General features: G+C 46.4%; 2 protein-coding genes across 8 annotated transcripts in view; both read right to left on the bottom strand.

Moving 5' to 3' along the window:
• Positions 1-333: 333 nt before the first annotated feature.
• The window catches only part of LOC125722162 (NACHT, LRR and PYD domains-containing protein 3-like), a 36,998-nt gene continuing 18,139 nt past the window's right edge, over positions 334-19,192 (bottom strand). For 2 of the 5 annotated variants that reach the window (XM_048998320.1, XM_048998319.1), the window contains 6 exons: positions 14,345-14,518; positions 13,032-13,205; positions 12,411-12,584; positions 2,262-2,435; positions 2,101-2,147; positions 334-1,404 (listed from right to left, as the gene is read on the bottom strand). In XM_048998320.1, coding sequence (XP_048854277.1) covers positions 872-1,404; positions 2,101-2,147; positions 2,262-2,435; positions 12,411-12,584; positions 13,032-13,205; positions 14,345-14,518 — 1,276 coding nt within the window. In that variant the 3' untranslated portion in view covers positions 334-871. The remainder of the gene's footprint in view (positions 1,405-2,100; positions 2,148-2,261; positions 2,436-12,410; positions 12,585-13,031; positions 13,206-14,344; positions 14,519-19,192) is intronic. The other 3 variants (XM_048998321.1, XM_048998323.1, XM_048998322.1) reach the window with 3 other exon arrangements.
• On the bottom strand, positions 2,454-8,908 carry LOC125722172 (keratin-associated protein 4-11-like). Of its 3 annotated transcripts, none has more exons than XR_007386186.1 (3): positions 8,306-8,908; positions 3,025-8,155; positions 2,454-2,968 (listed from the first exon to the last, which is right to left on the bottom strand). XR_007386186.1 is itself a non-coding variant. In XM_048998357.1 (3 exons), the coding sequence occupies exons 1-3, from the start codon at positions 8,545-8,547 to the stop codon at positions 6,577-6,579; spliced, it is 1,101 nt and encodes a 366-aa protein (XP_048854314.1). In that variant the 5' UTR covers positions 8,548-8,908; the 3' UTR covers positions 2,454-6,576. The 3 variants fall into 3 exon arrangements, 2 of the variants coding, with proteins under 2 accessions (XP_048854314.1, XP_048854313.1); XM_048998357.1 differs by having other exon boundaries at positions 2,454-6,835; positions 7,556-8,155; XM_048998356.1 differs by having other exon boundaries at positions 2,454-8,155.

The following is a 19,192-nucleotide window of genomic DNA, read 5'->3' as shown; positions in this document are numbered from 1 at the left end:
TGTATGAGGTCTGCTAGTGGCCAAGTCAAAAAATACATGGCTGCACTGGACGGTCGCTGCAAATACTAGGATGATTTTAGCAGAGGTTCTGAAATGGCGAAGCTGACACACTTTGACAGGCATCATATCATAGTTTTACACCAACAGGAGGATAATCTAAACATCATTTTCTTTGCCTGCCTAAGACTTTTGCACAGTATTGTACATTTCAAAAGTAAAAAGGATTATAAAAAGGTTAAAAAGCAGAGATTTTACCTTTTTGCCAGGAGAACCAGCAACACGTCACAGTGACACTGTGAGGGACCAAGCAGTAAGGCGACAAAACACAGAAACTTAAAGAAATAGGGCTTTATTGACCCCCAAAATACAAACAATAACAAACTCAAAACCTTAATTATTGGGCCCATAAAAGAGGTCAACGAAACATAACCTTACAAAGCAAAACAGTAATTGAAGCAAAACTGACCTTCTCTATAAGGAAACATGAGGGAACATATATACCGGTTTGGCCAAACCAATTCACACACAAAAGGGATAAACCAAATGAGCACTACATATAACTAACCAATGCAAAATAGAACTAAACCCCCAATTCCCCCTCTTGCCATGGCAGCACATGGTTCGTGCCAATTCCAGGGGTTGTCCTTTAAGCCACACCTTTATACTGAATAAGACCATCCCCCACAAGCAAAGTAATTACAACCCAAAAGATTAAACAATCACTACACACACACACACACACACACACACACACACACAACCCTACAATAATATATACCCACATACACTACACCTAATCCCAAAGACAATACAATAATTCATAGGTCTTAGCTATAATGCAGAAACCATACACAAATACTAACCCCAGGTCTTACTGTGTGGCTGGAGCCATCACAGACACTGAGGAGTTAAAAACCCCAAACCCTGGACAGAGGGACTCAGTGAATGAGGAGGTGAATCTGTGCAGGGGGGTCAGTCCATCAGAGGAGACTCTGTAGAAGGACAGAGCACCAGCCCCCCAGTCCAGATACACTCCTACTCTGCAGGAGCCTGAGGGCTCTATGGGTATGAGAGTCTCTTTATTATTGTGCCAAACAGAGTAACTGTCAGTATCACAGTACAGACTCCATGACTTGTCATTGTATCCAAGCCAACAGTCACTCCATCCTTTCCTCCCGATCCCTTTATAAGTCACTCCTATCAGGACTGCAACTCCATCCCACTCAGCCTCCCAGTAACAGCGGCCAGTCAGACTCTCTCTGCACAGAACTTGGTTCCAGCTGTCAAATCTCTCTGGATGATCAGGATATGGCTGCTCTGCCCCCCCTGTCACCTTCCTGTTCCCCCCTGACAGAGTCAGGAGTCTGTTTGCTGTGTTGGGGTCCAGCATCAATTGGCAGGAGTCTGTAGGCAGGAGGAAGAATTATTAATCCCAATCGGCCAGCCTGTACTTTATGTTTCTGAACGATATAAAAACAGCACAGCTTCCCCTAACGAAGCGGGAACTGAAGTTTATGAAACAGCTCAGCAAATGTCGGAGGGAAGAGCCGCCAAAGGCATTCAGTAACCAATCAGTAATATTCTCTCATGAATATTAATGAGTGTTACAGAGCCACCTTGTAAAAATGCAAATTCACATTCTGCACATGAGAGAGTCAGGTGTCACTACCTACAGCTACAGTCTTAGGACAATACTAACGAATCTCACACAGAAAACACATACACTCACGGCATGTGCAAAAAGAGCAAATGCAAAGGATTCTTTTTTTTTGTGAAATTAAAGGTGTATAACTAATTCAGAATATATTTAACCATCCTACACTCCCACACAAACAAAAGGACAATACAAGCAGCTATAAAGCATTTGTAAAAAATATTTTTAAAAACGATTAAATGAATTGATAGTGTTTTGGTGATGATTCTGATATTTTGTTTCTCGTTTGGATGTTTGTCTAAAATGACATGAAACTCACCTAAACACAAACATGGAAATCCATCTACACACAGTGCAAAAAGCCACACTCATCACAACAATTGTGTGAATACAACCATAACATAGTATTAATGGTATTATTAATAAAAACATGCAAAGACACTTACATTTCTGTAAGCCTGGTCTGGTCCTGCACTCTCCACCGTGATCCACACTATAAGAGAAGCAGAATGACATAGTACTGCTGTATCCATTTATTAATTGGTGCCTCTTCTTCACATACATGCATAAGTATCTGTAGCGTGTCAGACACACACTCTGTACTCACTTCAGCTTCTCCAGTTTACAGCTGGGATCCTCCAGTACAGCAGAGAGCAGCTTCACTCCTGAGTCTCCTGGGTGATTGTAGCTCAGATCCAGCTCTCTCAGGTGTGAGGGGTTTGACCTCAGAGCTGAAGCCAGGGAAGAACAGCCTTCTTCTGTGACTCTACAGCCTGACAACCTGCAGAGAGAGACAGACAAAAAATCCACAATAAATAAGATCACCTGACCATTACAAGCATTACTTTTAAGCAAAAGTGACTCCTCTAATAAATATTTCAATAATCATGTAAAATTAACACCTTTTTAACATTTTATAAGAACCTATACTTCTCAGAACAAGAACCAGATCCAGCTGATATAGAATCATTTAAAAATAATCTAGACTTACCCATATTAACCAATGAAACAGCAAATGCCCTTGATGCCAGAGGTGGAGATTTCAGGTCCAGAGAGTACAAATCCAGACCAAGATTTTGTTTCAACCAACCAGATGAATATAAAGAGTCACAGTCACAGAGACTCAACTGGTTTGTTGAAACAAAATCTTGGTCTGGATTTGTACTCCCTGGACCTGAAATCTCCACCTCTGCTTGATGCACCATTAACATCAGAAGAACTCCATAAGGTCCTCAACCAAATGCCTAACAACCAATCGCCAGACCGGATGGTTACCCTGCAGAAATGTATAGGCCATTACAGTGTTATTGAAACCTGATAAAGACCAAACACAACCCTCCAGTTACCGGCCATTACAGTGTTATTGAGACCTGATAAAGACCCAACACAACCCTCCAGTTACCCGCCACTCTCACTAATGAATACAAACTTGAAAATCATTACAAAAGCTCTCGCCACTCAGTTACAGACAGTCATTCCTACCATAATCCATCATGATCAGACAGACTTCATCAAGACCAGACATGCCTCAGACAACATCCATAGATTATTTAATTTAGTCAGTACTGCTCAGCATACCCACACTAAAACCATGATTACATCATTAGGTGCAGAAATGGCTCACAGATAATTATCTGCATGCTCTGTTGGCCTGTATACCTGCTCACAGTGCACCATGGGTGTCACAGCTTATTATGTTCTCTATAGGTGAAAGATCTGGACTGCAGACAGGGCAATTAAGCACCCGGACTCTTCTCCGACGAAGCCATGTGGTTGTAATAGCTGCAGTATGTGGTTTTGCATTGTTCTGCTGAAATACACAAGGCCTTCCCTGAAACAGACGTCCTCTGGAGGGGAGCATGTGTTGCTCTAAAACCTTTATATACCTTTCAGCATTCATAGTTCCTTCAAAAACATGCAAGCTGCCCATACCGTATGCACTTATGCACCCTCATACCATCAGAGATGCTGGCTTTTGAACTGAACACTGATAACACGCTGGAAGGTCTCCCTCCTCTTTAGCCCGGAGGACACGGCACCCTTCATTACCAACAAGAATGTCACATTTGGACTCGTCTGACCATAGAACACTTTCCCACTTTGAAACAGTCCATTTCAAATGAGTCTTGGCCCACAGGACACGACGGCGCTTCTGGACCATGTTCAGATATGGCTTCCTTTTTGCATGATTAGAGCTTTAGCTGGCATCTGCAGATGGCACAGCGGATTGTGTTTACCGACTCTGCTTTCTGGAAGTATTCCTGGGCCCATTTAGTAATGTCATTGACACAATCATGCCGATGAGTGATGCGGAGTCGTCTGAGGGCCCGAAGACCACGGGCATCCAATACAGGTCTTCGGACTTGTCCCTTACGCACACAGATTTCTCCAGTTTCTCTCAATCTTTTGATGATGTTATGCACTGTAGATGATGACATTTGCAAATCCTTTGCAATTTCACATTGAGGAACATTGTTTTTAAAGAATTCCACAATCTTTTTATTCACTCTTTCACAGATTGGAGAATCTCTGCCCATCTTTACTTCTGAGAGACTCTGCCTCTCTGACATCCCTTTTAATGCTAATCAGGTTACAGACCTGATCTCAATTAACTTAATTAGTTGCTAGATGTTCTCCCAGCTGAATCTTTTTAAACTTTCTTGCTTTTTCAGCCATTTGTTGTCCGTGTACCAACTTTTTTGGGACATGTAGCAGGCATCACATTTGAAATGAGCTCATTTACAGGATAAAGGTCTACAATTTCCCAGTTTGAACAATAGTTATGTTATCTATGTTCTGTTGTGAATAAAATATCGGCTCATGTGATTTGAAAGTCTTTTAGTTGTCATTTCATTCAAATTTAAACAACTTTTCTGGAATTTGGGTTGTTTGTATGTTTGCTGATGTTTGCAGCAAAATATTTTGTGGATAAAAGCTACCTCAACGCCCCCCCTTACTTTTTTGCTGTTGTTTTTATTAATTATTTTCATTTCTGTTAGATTAATGTATTGTATGTTTCAATCATTACAGATATGTATGAAAGTGTGTCTGTGTATGTATGGACATTCATATCTATGTATTAATATACACTGCTCAAAAAAATGTAAGGAACACTTTTTAATCAGAGTATAGCATCAAGTCTATTAAACTTCTGGGATATTGATCAGGTCAGTTAAGTAGCGGAGGGGGTTGTTAATCAGTTTCAGCTGCTTTGGTGTTAATGAAATTATCAACAGGTGAACTAGAGGGGCAACAATGAGACGACCCCCAAACCAGGAATGGTTTAACAGGTGGAGGCCACTGGCATTTTTCCCTCCTCATCTTTTCTGATGGTTTTTTCACTAGTTTTGTATTTGGCGACGGTCAGTGTCACTACTGGTAGCATGAGGCGATACCTGGACCCTACAGAGGTTGCACAGGTAGTCCAACTCCTCCAGGATGGCACATCAATACGTGCCATTGCCAGAAGGTTTGCTGTGTCTCCCAGCACAGTCGCAAGGGCATGGAGGAGATTCCAGGAGACAGGCAGATACTCAAGGAGAGCTGACAGGGCTGTAGAAGGTCCTTAACCCATCAGCAGGACCGGTATCTGCTCCTTTGTGCAAGGAGGAACAGGATGAACACTGCTGGAGCCCTACAAAATGACCTCCAGCAGGCCACTGGTGTGAATGTTTCTGATTGTGTTCTCAGAGACAGACTTCATGAGGTTGGCTTGAGGGCCCAACGTCCTCTAGTGGACACTGTGCTCACTGCCCAGCACCATGGAGCTCGATTGGCATTTTCCATAGAATACCAGAATTTGCAGGTCTGCCACTGGCACCCTGTGCTTTTCACAGATGAGAGCACGTTCACCCTGAGCACATGTGACAGACATGAAAGGGTCTGGAGAAGCCATGGAGAACGTTATGCTGCCTGCAGCATTGTTCAGCATGACCGGTTTGGTGGTGGGTCAGTGATGGTCTGGGGAGGCATATCCATGGAGGGACGCACAGACCTCTACAGGCTAGACAACGGCACCTTGACTTGCATTAGGTATCAGGATGAAATCCTTGAACCCATTGTCAGACCCTACGCTGGTGCAGTGGGTCCTGGGTTCCTCCTGGTGCACGACAATGCCCGGCCTCATGTGGCAAGAGCATGTAGGCAGTTCATGGAGGATGAAGGAATTGATACCATTGACTGCCCCCCACGCTCGCCTGACCTAGATCCAATAGAACACCTCTGGGACATTATGTTTCGTCCATCCGATGCCACCAGGTTGCACCTCAGACTGTCCAGAAGCTCAGTGATACCCTGGTCCAGATCTGAGAGGAGATCCTCCAGGACACCATCTGTGGTCTCATTAGGACCATGCCCCGACATTGTCAGGCATGCATACAACCATGTGGGGGCCATACAAACTACTGAGTATGATTCTTAGTTACTGTAATGAAATTTCGGCAAAAAGGACTAGCCTGCCGCACTATTTTTTCACTTTGATTTTCAGGGTGTCTTTGAATTCAGCCCTCTGTAGGTTGATAATTTCATTTCCATCAAACGATGTGGCATCCTTTCCTTCCTAACACATTACCCAGCCTACATCAGTATAGATATCCAGCATGATTTTTTTCCCCCATTGATATCTGTTGTGTTTTCAACGTGTTCCTTTAATTTTTTTGAGCAGTGTATATGTGTAATAAGTTACTTACTTACTAATTTGTTTTTGACAGTTACGACTCCTATCATCCACAACCATCATATATAAATACAATCCTGTCTTTGTTTTTTTTTCTTCTTTGCATTTTTCTCCTTTTCTTTTCCTCTCCCTTCTACGACTCACATTAAATACTGACAACACTCGCCCCCCAGTCCTGCCACTTCCACTAGCCCCTATTTTGGGGGAGTGGTTCTTTTCCCCTGTGCCTCTGGGTGGGGCAGGTCACCTAATGCACAGGGGGTGGGGTGTCACAGACACTCTCACACACGCGTACCCTGTAGCAGACACTCTCACACACGCGTACCCTGCCGCAGACACTCTCACACACACGTACCCTGTCACAGACACTCTCACACACGAGTATCCTGCCGCAGACACTCTCACACACACATACCCTGCCGCAGACACTCTCACACACGCGTATCCTGCCGCAGACACTCTCACACACGCGTACCCTGTCACAGACACTCTCACACACACATACCCTGTCACAGACACTCTCACACACGCGTATCCTGCCGCAGACACTCTCACACACACATACCCTGCCGCAGACACTCTCACACACACATACCCTGCCGCAGACACTCTCACACACACATACCCTGCCGCAGACATTCTCACACACGCGTATCCTGCCGCAGACACTCTCACACACGCGTACCCTGTCACAGACACTCTCACACACACATACCCTGTCGCAGACACTCTCACACACGCGTATCCTGCCGCAGACACTCTCACAAACGCGTATCCTGCCGCAGACACTCTCACACACGCGAATCCTGCCGCAGACACTCTCACACACACGTACCCTGTCACAGACACTTTCACACACGCGTATCCTGCCGCAGACACTCTCACACACACATACCCTGCCGCAGACACTCTCACACATGCGTATCCTGCCGCAGACACTCTCACACACGCGTACCCTGTCACAGACACTCTCACACACACATACCCTGTCGCAGACACTCTCACACACGCGTATCCTGCCGCAGACACTCTCACACACGCGTATCCTGCCGCAGACACTCTCACACACGCGTATCCTGCCGCAGACACTCTCACACACACGCACCCTGTCGCAGACACTCTCACACACAAATACCCTGTCACAGACACTCTCACACACGCGTATCCTGCCGCAGACACTCTCACACACACATACCCTGCCGCAGACACTCTCACACACACATAACCTGCCGCAGACACTCTCATACACAAATACCCAGCCGCAGACACTCTCACACACGCGTACCCTGTAGCAGACACTCTCACACACGCGTACCCTGCCGCAGACACTCTCACACACACGTACCCTGTCACAGACACTCTCACACACGCGTATCCTGCCGCAGACACTCTCACACACACATACCCTGCCGCAGACACTCTCACACACACATACCCTGCCGCAGACACTCTCACACACACAAACCCTGCCGCAGACACTCTCACACACGCGTATCCTGCCGCAGACACTCTCACACACGCGTATCCTGTCGCAGACACTCTCACACACGCGTATCCTGCCGCAGACACTCTCACACACGCGTATCCTGCCGCAGACACTCTCACACACGCGTATCCTGCCGCAGACACTCTCACACACGCGTATCCTGTCGCAGACACTCTCACACACGCGTATCCTGCCGCAGACACTCTCACACACGCGTATCCTGCCGCAGACACTCTCACACACGCGTACCCTGTCGCAGACACTCTCACACACGCGTACCCTGTCGCAGACACTCTCACACACGCGTATCCTGCCGCAGACACTCTCACACACGCGTACCCTGTCGCAGACACTCTCACACACGCGTACCCTGTCGCAGACACTCTCACACACACGTACCCTGCCGCAGACACTCTCATACACACGTACCCTGCCACAGACACTCTCACACACACGTACCCTGCCGCAGACACTCTCACACACACGTAACCTGCCGCAGACACTCTCATACACAAATACCCAGCCGCAGACACTCTCACACACAAATACCCAGCCGCAGACACTCTCACACACACGTACCCTGTCACAGACACTCTCACACACACGTACCCTGTCACAGACACTCTCACACACGCGTATCCTGCCGCAGACACTCTCACACACACGCACCCTGTCGCAGACACTCTCACACACAAATACCCTGTCACAGACACTCTCACACACGCGTATCATGCCGCAGACACTCTCACACACACATACCCTGCCGCAGACACTCTCACACACACATACCCTGCCGCAGACACTCTCACACACACATACCCTGCCGCAGACACTCTCACACACACGCACCCTGTCGCAGACACTCTCACACACAAATACCCTGCCGCAGACACTCTCACACACACATACCCTGCCGCAGACACTCTCACACACGCGTATCCTGCCGCAGACACTCTCACACACGCGTATCCTGTCGCAGACACTCTCACACACACATACCCTGTCGCAGACACTCTCACACACGCGTATCCTGCCGCAGACACTCTCACACACACGTATCCTGCCGCAGACACTCTCACACACGCGTATCCTGCCGCAGACACTCTCACACACGCGTATCCTGCCGCAGACACTCTCACACACGCGTATCCTGTCACAGACACTCTCACACACGCGTATCCTGCCGCAGACACACTCACACACGCGTATCCTGCCGCAGACACTCTCACACACGCGTACCCTGTCACAGACACTCTCACACACACATACCCTGTCACAGACACTCTCACACACGCGTATCCTGCCGCAGACACTCTCACACACGCGTACCCTGTCGCAGACACTCTCACACACACGTACCCTGTCGCAGACACTCTCACACACACGTACCCTGTCACAGACACTCTCATACACACGTACCCTGTCACAGACACTCTCACACACACGTACCCTGCCGCAGACACTCTCACACACACGTAACCTGCCGCAGAAACTCTCATACACAAATACCCAGCCGCAGACACTCTCACACACAAATACCCAGCCGCAGACACTCTCACACACACGTACCCTGTCACAGACACTCTCACACACGCGTATCCTGCCGCAGACACTCTCACACACACGCACCCTGTCGCAGACACTCTCACACACAAATACCCTGTCACAGACACTCTCACACACGCGTATCATGCCGCAGACACTCTCACACACACATACCCTGCCGCAGACACTCTCACACACACATACCCTGCCGCAGACACTCTCACACACACATACCCTGCCGCAGACACTCTCACACACACGCACCCTGTCGCAGACACTCTCACACACAAATACCCTGCCGCAGACACTCTCACACACGCGTATCCTGCCGCAGACACTCTCACACACGCGTACCCTGTCACAGACACTCTCACACACACATACCCTGTCACAGACACTCTCACACACACGTATCCTGCCGCAGACACTCTCACACACGCGTATCCTGCCGCAGACACTCTCACACACGCGTACCCTGTCACAGACACTCTCACACACACATACCCTGTCACAGACACTCTCACACACGCGTATCCTGCCGCAGACAATCTCACACACGCGTACCCTGTCACAGACACTCTCACACACGCGTATCCTGCCGCAGACACTCTCACACACGCGTACCCTGTCGCAGACACTCTCACACACACGTACCCTGCCGCAGATACTCTCACACACATGTACACTGTCACAGACACTCTCACACACACGTACCCTGTCACAGACACTGTCACACACGCGTACCCTGTCGCAGACACTCTCACACACACATAACCTGCCGCAGACACTCTCATACACAAATACCCAGCCGCAGACACTCTCACACACGAGTACCCTGCCGCAGACACTCTCACACACACGTACCCTGTCACAGACACTCTCACACACACGTACACTGTCACAGACACTCTCACACACACTCCATTATATGCGAGTCCGCTATATCCGATGCTTTTTCTGAATGTTCTTAAAGGCGCAAGGCCAGCGGACCTCGTCTGTTATAGACGATATTCCGTTATAAGCAAGTCAATTATAACGGGATTATACTGCACCTCCAACTCCACCTAGCAGACATACCTATGAGGGGATTGAGGTCTGGATAAATTCTGATTGTGTTTGGACTAAACACCCCGGGATTCAAATACATCCTCCACCGTGATTCACCCACATTATTGTTGTGCCACAGGTGAACTGCACAAACGTGTTTTTTCACTAATCACTTATATAACTTGTTTCTCACAGAAAGAGCTAGAACACCTATCTCACCTTTGCCCAACGAAAGGGAGGCTTATCTTTTCTCTCCCAGGGGAAAAGGAAACATTGCCCAAAATGCTTCGTAACCGCAAGTGCAAACAGCCTCACCTGGACAGGAATTGCAGAATGAAGAGCACATTGCCTGAGGGGAGGGGTGAGCCTGGCCAGTTTGCCCCCTCCCCGCACGCGTACCGCTCCAGATTTAGAATTAAGGAAGGGGGAGAGCTCAGCACTGACCGGAGATCAGTCGTGGGATAGAGCGCGCATCGCCCGGCACTTCTCAGGAATCACGTGTTGGTCTCCTGCTAGGACTGAAAGGGGCTCCCTGGTCCATGTGTGAAGGTGGGTGATTATAGCACGGCCGAGTGTAGATGGCTTGCGGCTACTTTTTCATTTTATTAATTAATGGGATTACCTATCAATGCTTATGAAATATATCATAATTTTGGGTATTGTGATGCCCGGCTCGTACGATCCTCGTGTGTGCCACGCCCCCCTGATTATCCACGTGTGCTTCCCCCTTGTACCCAGCTGTGTCCTGTTATTTTGCTCTGTCTGGTCTATTTGAGTCCATGTCTTGCCTGAGTCCTCTGGTCTATCATTGATGTTTGTCGATGTCAGTGCCAGTTTCTGTCCTGCCCTGCCTGTACTAGCGAATAAATCCCTGTTTTCCCTGACTTCGCCTGCTTGCCTGCTTCTTGCCCGAACGATCACCTGTTCACCGGCGCCGATCGTAACTCAGTGCTGTTATACTGGAAAGGGTGGTTGTACAGAGTATTAAAAGCAGGGCTGCCAATAATCGTGGCACATGTGTTTTTGTTGAAAATAATTATTTCTTGAAGAGGATTTGTTTTTCTTTGAATAAATTTATTTCAATGAAAGGTTGGATTTTTCTCATTTTTTCAGTGTGAGATGAAGCTGCTTCGCCAAAAGGTGGATTTTTTTCTAACCCTTTTTACAAATCTTTAAAGGGGGGCCAATAATTGTGGAAGGACTGTATATTGTTTATATACGACACTGTATTTGTACTAAATGGTGGTAAGTTAATCATGTCCTCTACTGTGAACACCCGTGTAAAATAATCATTAAACTCATTTACTATATCAATTTTCATTTTCAATTATAAGGCCCGGGGCGGCGTGGTGGTGCAGTGGTTAGCACTGTTGCCTCACATCTCTGGGACCTAGGTTCGAGTCTCCGCCTGGGTCACATGTGTGCGGAGTTTGCATGTTCTCCCCATGTCGTCGTGGGGTTTCCTCCGGGTACTCCGGTTTCTCCCCACAGTCCAAAAACATGCTGAGGCTAATTGTTGTTGCTAAATTGCCCATAGGTGTGCATGTGTGAGTGAATGGTGTGTGAGTGTGCCCAGCGATGGGCTGGCCCCCCATCCTAGGTTGTTCCCTGCCTCATGCCCATTGCTTCTGGGATAGGCTCCGGACCCCCCGCGACCCACTAGGATAAGCGGTTTGGAAAATGGATGGATGGATGGATGGATTATAAGGCCCTTACTATCCTGCAGATGAGTGATTTCAGCTTTTAGAGCTCTTTTGGAATTAAAATATTGGAAGAAACTTTTAATGTCATCCTTAGCCTCCAATGCAATATTCCTTTCGACATTCCACTTAGCGAGTCTAATGTTACTTTTTAAGTCAACCTGTAGACTTAGATACTCCTGCTTTATTTTGAAGTCATTAGTTATTTTCTACCTTAGTATTTCCAGCATACAGTATGAAAAACCCAGTTATACTGACCTCATTACCCCCAGTTTACATTGTGGAATACCCAGTAATACTGACCTCAGTATCTCCAGTTTACAGTGTAAGTCCCCCAGTCCAGCAGAGAGCAGCTTCATTCCCGAGTCCTGCAGGTCATTGTCACTCAGGTCCAGCTCTCTCAGGGATGAGGAGTTTGATCTGAGAGCTGAAGCCAATGCCTCACAGCATTTCTCTGTGAGTTTGCACTGGCCCACCCTTAAAAAAATTAAACACTTTTAAATCCACTTTTTACACTGCAGCACTGTATTCAAATGAGGAGAATAGGGACCATGACATAATGGATTTTCAGAAAACAATTAAATTACTAAAACTCATTTTAACAATCATCCCGATTCTGTTTGGAATCCATTATTTTTTTGTCCATAACACGTTAAAGTCAGCATGTTTAACTGTAACATTGCTGTTAACTTTGCTAAACAACACAAATGTTTTGCATGGATTATATGGTTGAATGGATGTTTCCTGCTTCACTGCTTAATTATTTCTAGCATGGATTGAGGGCTGATAAGATTGTGGGATATAAGGAAGTAGGAGAAGAAAACAGAAGCGGTTTGTGTTTGTTTATTATGTAACTGCTGAAAGGCATTGTGGGTTTTCTTGGTGTCCAGTTACTTTTGTGTAAAATGCATATTATGTACTCACTGCAGCTTCTCCAGTTTACAGCTGGGATCCTCCAGTACAGCAGAGAGCAGCTTCACTTCTGAATCTCCTGGGTGATTGTAGCTCAGGTCCAGCTCTCTCAGGTGTGAGGGGTTTGACCTCAGAGCTGAAGCCAGGGAAGAACAGCCTTCTTCTGTGACTCTACAGTCTGACAGCCTGCAGAGAAAGACAAAAACTCCCCAATAAATAATATCACCTCACCATTATAATTATTAAATAAATGTGATGCTCTAATAAATAATTCAAGAATTACAGTTTAGTGTCTAAGACAAGGCAGGAACCCTCCTCTCTTTCCCTTAGCTAATTGCTCACTATCTCCTCTTTATAGTGTGGAATACACAGTAATACTGACCTCAGTATCTCCAGCGTACAGTGTGGAATACCCAGTAATACTGACCTCAATATCCCCAGTTTACAGTGTGGAATACCCAGTAATACTGACCTCAGTATCCCGTGTTTACAGTGTGGAATACCCAGTAATACTGGCCTCAGTATCTCCAGTTTGCGGTGTGGAATACCCCACAATACTGGCCTCAGTATCCCCAGTTTATAGTGTATAATAACTAGCAATACTGACCTCATTACCCCCAGTTTACAGAGTGAAATACCTAGTAATTTTGATCTCATTACCCCCAGTTTACAGTGTGGAATACCCAGCAATACTGACCTCGTTACCCCCCGTTTACAGAGTGAAATACCAGGTAATTCTGACCTCAGTACACACAGTTTTCAGTGTGGAATACCCAGCAATACTGACCTCATTACCCCCAGTTTACAGTGTAGAATAACCAGCAATACTGACCTCATTACCCCCAGTTTACATTGTGAAATATCCAGTAATTCTCACCTCAGTACACAGTTTGCAGTGTGGAATACCCAGCAATACTGACTTCATTACCCCCAGTTTATAGTGTGGGATTCCCAGCAATACTGACCTCATTACCCCCAGTTTACAGTGTAGAATAACCAGCAATACTGACATCATTACCCCCAGTTTAAAGAGTGAAATACCTAGTAATTCTGATCTCATTACCCACAGTTTACAGTGTGGATTACCCAGCAATACTGACCTCATTACCCCCAGTTTGCAGTGTGGAATACCCAGCAATACTGACCTCATTACCCCCAGCTTACAATGTGGAATACCCAGCAATACTGACCTCATTACCCCCAGTTTACAGTGTGAAATACCCAGTAATTCTGACCTCAGTACACACAGTTTGCAGTGTGGAATACCCAGTAATACTGACCTCATTACCCCCAGTTTACAGTGTGGAATACTCGGTAATACTGACCTCAATATCTCCAGTTTACAGTGTAAATTCCCCAGTGCAACAGAGAGCAGCTTCACTCCTGAATCCTTCAGGTTATTGTCACTCAGGTTCAGCTCTCTCAGGGGGGAAGAGTTTGATCTGAGAGCTGAAGACAGCACTTCACAGTGTTTATCTATGAGATCACAGCTCTTCAGCCTGAAACAGAAAACACTTTAAGACACAGACATATACACATCTTACACATTAGTAAAATACAAAGCATTACAATAAGCATTTGTTTTCAGTATAATTAGCAGCACAGCTTACACTTCAAAATGAATTATAGTCTGCAGAGTGTTCTGTGCGTCCTGACAATCTGCTGCAGTCATATGATCACTAACTGTGAGTCAGTGCATCTTTGCTCAAAACTAGAGGTAAAAACATTAAGTACAAGCTACAGCCAAAAATCACAGAATATACAGGAATGTATAGGAACACATCAACAGCAAGATGGACGTGAACCCTCCCATAACAGTCAGACCAGTGCTTCCAGTGCAGTCCTTAGCCATCTTTCTGCCAGGTGTCCCTACACTCAACACGTATCACTGAAAGGAGGAGATGTGAACATTCCCAGCAGCTAATGCAGCAGCAACTGGCACTTGGATTCCTGATCCCATGAGTAAAATCCTTTTTCTCCCTGTATTGTTATACCTGAGAACATGTCAAATCACGAATTACATCTGGGTGATATGACGATATTATCGGTAAGAGCGTAATCAGACAAGTATCCCGGTGTCGATATCTGACAGTGACTAACCAGCGATTATCATCTTTGCTGGGGAAACGCGCTTAGCCTACATACAAAGCAAGATAACAGAAGGATTCATGATTTGCTTTCAGTTCAGCTTTCTAGCCAAAGATTCTGAAGCAGTTAAAAAGAAACATTGCACAGAATTCCACAAGCATTGTCCCTTGCAGTAACCACGCGTTCGCCATTCTTGTAAGTTCAGTATTGTCACATCACCAACTTCTATCTTTGAGTCAGCAGCCAGAATGTCAGCCATTCAAGTGCAGCTTTCTGTTGGGAATTTCGTGGCACACACGATCCCCGTGTGTGCCACACCCCCTCATCATCCACGTGTGCTTCTTCCATTGTCCCCAGCTGTTTCCTGTTATTTTCGGCTTGTCTTGTGCATTTAGTCCGCGTCTGAGTCTGTCTTCCTCAGACTTGTCATTAATGTTAATGTTAGTTACTCTTGCTTTGTCGCCGTCTGCCCTGTCTCGCTCGTTCCCTAATAAACCCCGAATTCCCTGCCTGTTTGCCTGCCTGCCTTGTCTTTCCCCACTTCCTGCTCGCCCGTCCAACCCGAACCTGACATTATTCATATAGCGTGTTTTAACCACAGCGTTCATAAAGTGTTTTGCAAACATTTAAAAAGAAGAAAAAGAATTAAATTCAAATAAGCACGGAATAAATAACGATAAGCGCAAAGGAAATAAAAATAGAGTAAAAATGTTTTAAAAAATAAAATTAAAAATCATCATAAAGGACTTTAACCACCCATGTTTTCTTTAGGGGCCCCTCCCTCATAGGGGCCTCTATCCCCTATGTCTTCTGGGGGGAGCGACTCCCACCCCCACACACACACAATTACTGATAATAATAAATACATAACATAATAAAACTGATTTTCATAGATTATTATATGACGTGGTGAAAAGATGCGTTTTCAGCCTAGTTTTGAAAGTACTGAGACATTCAGTAGCTCTCAGGTTTTCTGGGAGAGAGTTTCAGTTTGGGCCCATAGTGACTAAAAGCTGCCCCCTCCCTCCCCAGCCGGGTTCTAGGAATAATCAGTTAATTACTGCCGGATGATCTGACTGATCTGCCTGGGACATACCTTACAGTCATGTTACTGAGGCAGGACAGAGCTAAACCACGTAAATATTTACAAATTAGCAAATGAACTTTAAAATCAATCCTAGAAGCCAGAGGAAGCCAGTGCAGGGATGTGAGAGCAGGTGTGATGTGATCCCCGTGACTGGTGCGTGTTAACACTCCGCCAGCGGCATTCTGGGCCCGTTGTAGATGTGATCCCTGTGACTGGTGCGTGTTAACACTCCGCCGACGGCATTCTGGGCCCGTTGTAGATGTGATCCCCGTGACTGGTGCGTGTTAACACTCCGCCAGCGGCATTCTGGGCCCGTTGTAGATGTGATCCCTGTGACTGGTGCGTGTTAACACTCCGCCAGCGGCATTCTGGGCCCGTTGTAGATGTGATCCCTGTGACCGGTGCGTGTTAACACTCCGCCAGCGGCATTCTGGGCCCATTGTAGATGTGATCCCCGTGACTGGTGCGTGTTAACACTCCACCTGCGGCATTCTGGGCCCGTTGTAGATGTGATCCCTGTGACTGGTGCGTGTTAACACTCCGCCAGCGGCATTCTGGGCCCATTGTAGATGTGATCCTTGTGACTGGTGCGTGTTAACACTCCGCCAGCGGCATTCTGGGCCCGTTGTAGATGTGATCCCTGTGACTGGTGCGTGTTAACACTCCGCCAGCGGCATTCTGGGCCCATTGTAGATGTGATCCTTGTGACTGGTGCGTGTTAACACTCCGCCAGCGGCATTCTGGGCCCATTGTAGATGTGATCCTTGTGACTGGTGCGTGTTAACACTCCGCCAGCGGCATTCTGGGCCCGTTGTAGATGTGATCCCCGTGACTGGTGCGTGTTAACACTCCACCTGCGGCATTCTGGGCCTGTTGTAGATGTGATCCCTATGACTGGTGCATGTTAACACTCCGCCAGCGGCATTCTGGGCCCGTTGTAGATGTGATCCCTGTGACTGGTGCGTGTTAACACTCCGCCAGCGGCATTCTGGGCCCGTTGTAGATGTGATCCCTGTGCCTGGTGCGTGTTAACACTCCGCCAGCGGCATTCTGGGCCCGTTGTAGACATGATCCCTGTGACTGGTGCGTGTTAACACTCCGCCAGCGGCATTCTGGGCCCGTTGTAGATGTGAAATAGACAAGAGGGCATTACAGTACTTTATTTTACTAGAAACAAAAGCAGGTATTATTTTTCCCCAGCCAGCATATGACAGCAGACCCCATAACTTATGTGGAGGGACGAACGAGACAAGCCCTTACGAATGTTAATTTCTGTACAAAGTAAGAAAACTGCAGACAGCCTTGAAAATCCAGCTACGAATCCCAGGCCGAGTTCTTAATATATAAAGAACAATTAATAGTTTTTAAATGAACTCGGCCTGACTATTAATTAGTGTTAAAAGCTTGTCCGTTTTCCGTTCCTACCGTGAGCTCGGCAAAATATATTATAGGTCACCCCCCCTTTCAAGTTTCATAGTCAGGGAACCGATGTTACATCCCAACACGGATGTGCATTCTGTTCATAAAAAAAATGAACGATAAAGTTAATGTAGAGCTATAACTATTGTCTGTGCATGATTTTGCAATTCATAGTCAATAGTTACATAAACAAATTTCATAGAGGTGTGCAGCCTTGTGAAGAAGATGTGTGTGTCAGTAACGCGCTCTGGCCCCATCCCTGCTAGACGTGGGGATAAAATATACAGCAGATTATCGTTGCTGCAGGCGGCAGGCAAACCGGCATAACCGACCACCTGCTAGTCGCTTAGAGTCATCATCTACGGTTCATGTTATTGGGACTGTGACTGTTCCCCGCACTTTTAATCATGGAGGTCTATTCCACCGTAGTCATAATAACTTAATAATAATTAAACCAAATCCATTATTAGATAATAGGTGTAATGCAAGGCTAAAACTTGGACTTCTGAATGTAAGATAACTGGCTCCTAAGGCGCTACTAATAAATGAAATGATTACTGATGTTAGTCTTGGTCCTTATGCCTTACAGAGACCTGACTTAGACCGAATGAATTCATGGCACTAAATGAATCTACTTCAGCTGATTACAGCATAACCCTCGACCAGATGGCAAAGGTGCTGGTGCTGCTGCAATATTTCAGTCTGACCTGGGAGTGTCTGAGCAAAGTGCTTATAGCTTTAGCACATTTGAAATTCTTCTTCTTAGTCTTGCGGGATCATCTCTTTGTAGTTATTCACCTCCAATCACCATTGTTATTGTGTATAGACCGCCTGGTCCCTAACCTCCAATCACCATTGTTATTGTGTATAGACCACCTGGTCCCTAAGCTCAAATCACCATTGTTATTCTTTATAGACCGCCTGGTCCCTAATCTCCAATCACCATTGTTATTCTGTATAGACCGCCTGGTCCATAACCTCCAATCACCTTTGTTATTTTGTATAGACCGTCTGGTCCCTAACCTCCAATCACCATTGTTATTGTGTGTTGACCATCTCGTCCCTAACCTCCAATCACCATTGTTATTGTGTATAGACTGCCAGGTAACTAACCTCCAATCACCATTGTTATTGTGTATAAACCGCCTGGTCCCTAACCTCCAATCACCATTGTTATTGTGTATAGACCGCCTGTTCCCTATCCTCCAATCACCATTGTTATTGTGCATCGGCCGCCAGGTCCCTAACCTCCAGTCACCACTGTTATTGTGTGTAGACCGTATGGTCCCTAACCTCCAATCACTATTGTTATTGTGTATGGACTGCCTGGTCCCTAACCTCCAATCACCATTCTTATTGTCTATAGACCGTCTTTCCCCTAACCTTCACTCACCATTGTTATTGTGTATCGACCGTCTATTCCCTAACCTCCAGTCACCACTGTTTTTGTGTATAGACCGCCTGACCTCTAACCTCCAGTCAACATTGCTATTGTGTATAGACCGTCAATCCCTAACCTACAATCACCATTGTTATTGTGTATAGACCTCCTGGTCCCTAACCTCCAATCACCATTGTT

Source organism: Brienomyrus brachyistius, unplaced genomic scaffold (genome assembly GCF_023856365.1).
Source record: "Brienomyrus brachyistius isolate T26 unplaced genomic scaffold, BBRACH_0.4 scaffold37, whole genome shotgun sequence".
In the NCBI taxonomy this organism is placed as follows: domain Eukaryota; kingdom Metazoa; phylum Chordata; class Actinopteri; order Osteoglossiformes; family Mormyridae; genus Brienomyrus; species Brienomyrus brachyistius.
This window is presented reverse-complemented; position numbering and strand designations above follow the sequence as displayed.

Bases quoted from the DNA above. Each gene is read 5' to 3' on its own strand.
- LOC125722172 (XM_048998356.1), bottom strand. From the start codon at position 8,547: ATGATACGCGTGTGTGAGAGTGTCTGTGACAGGGTATTTGTGTGTGAG. The intron at 8,156-8,305 runs GTTACGTGTGTG...TGTCTGCGACAG, and splicing joins TATGAGAGTGTCTGCGGCAG to GGTACGCGTGTGTGAGAGTG.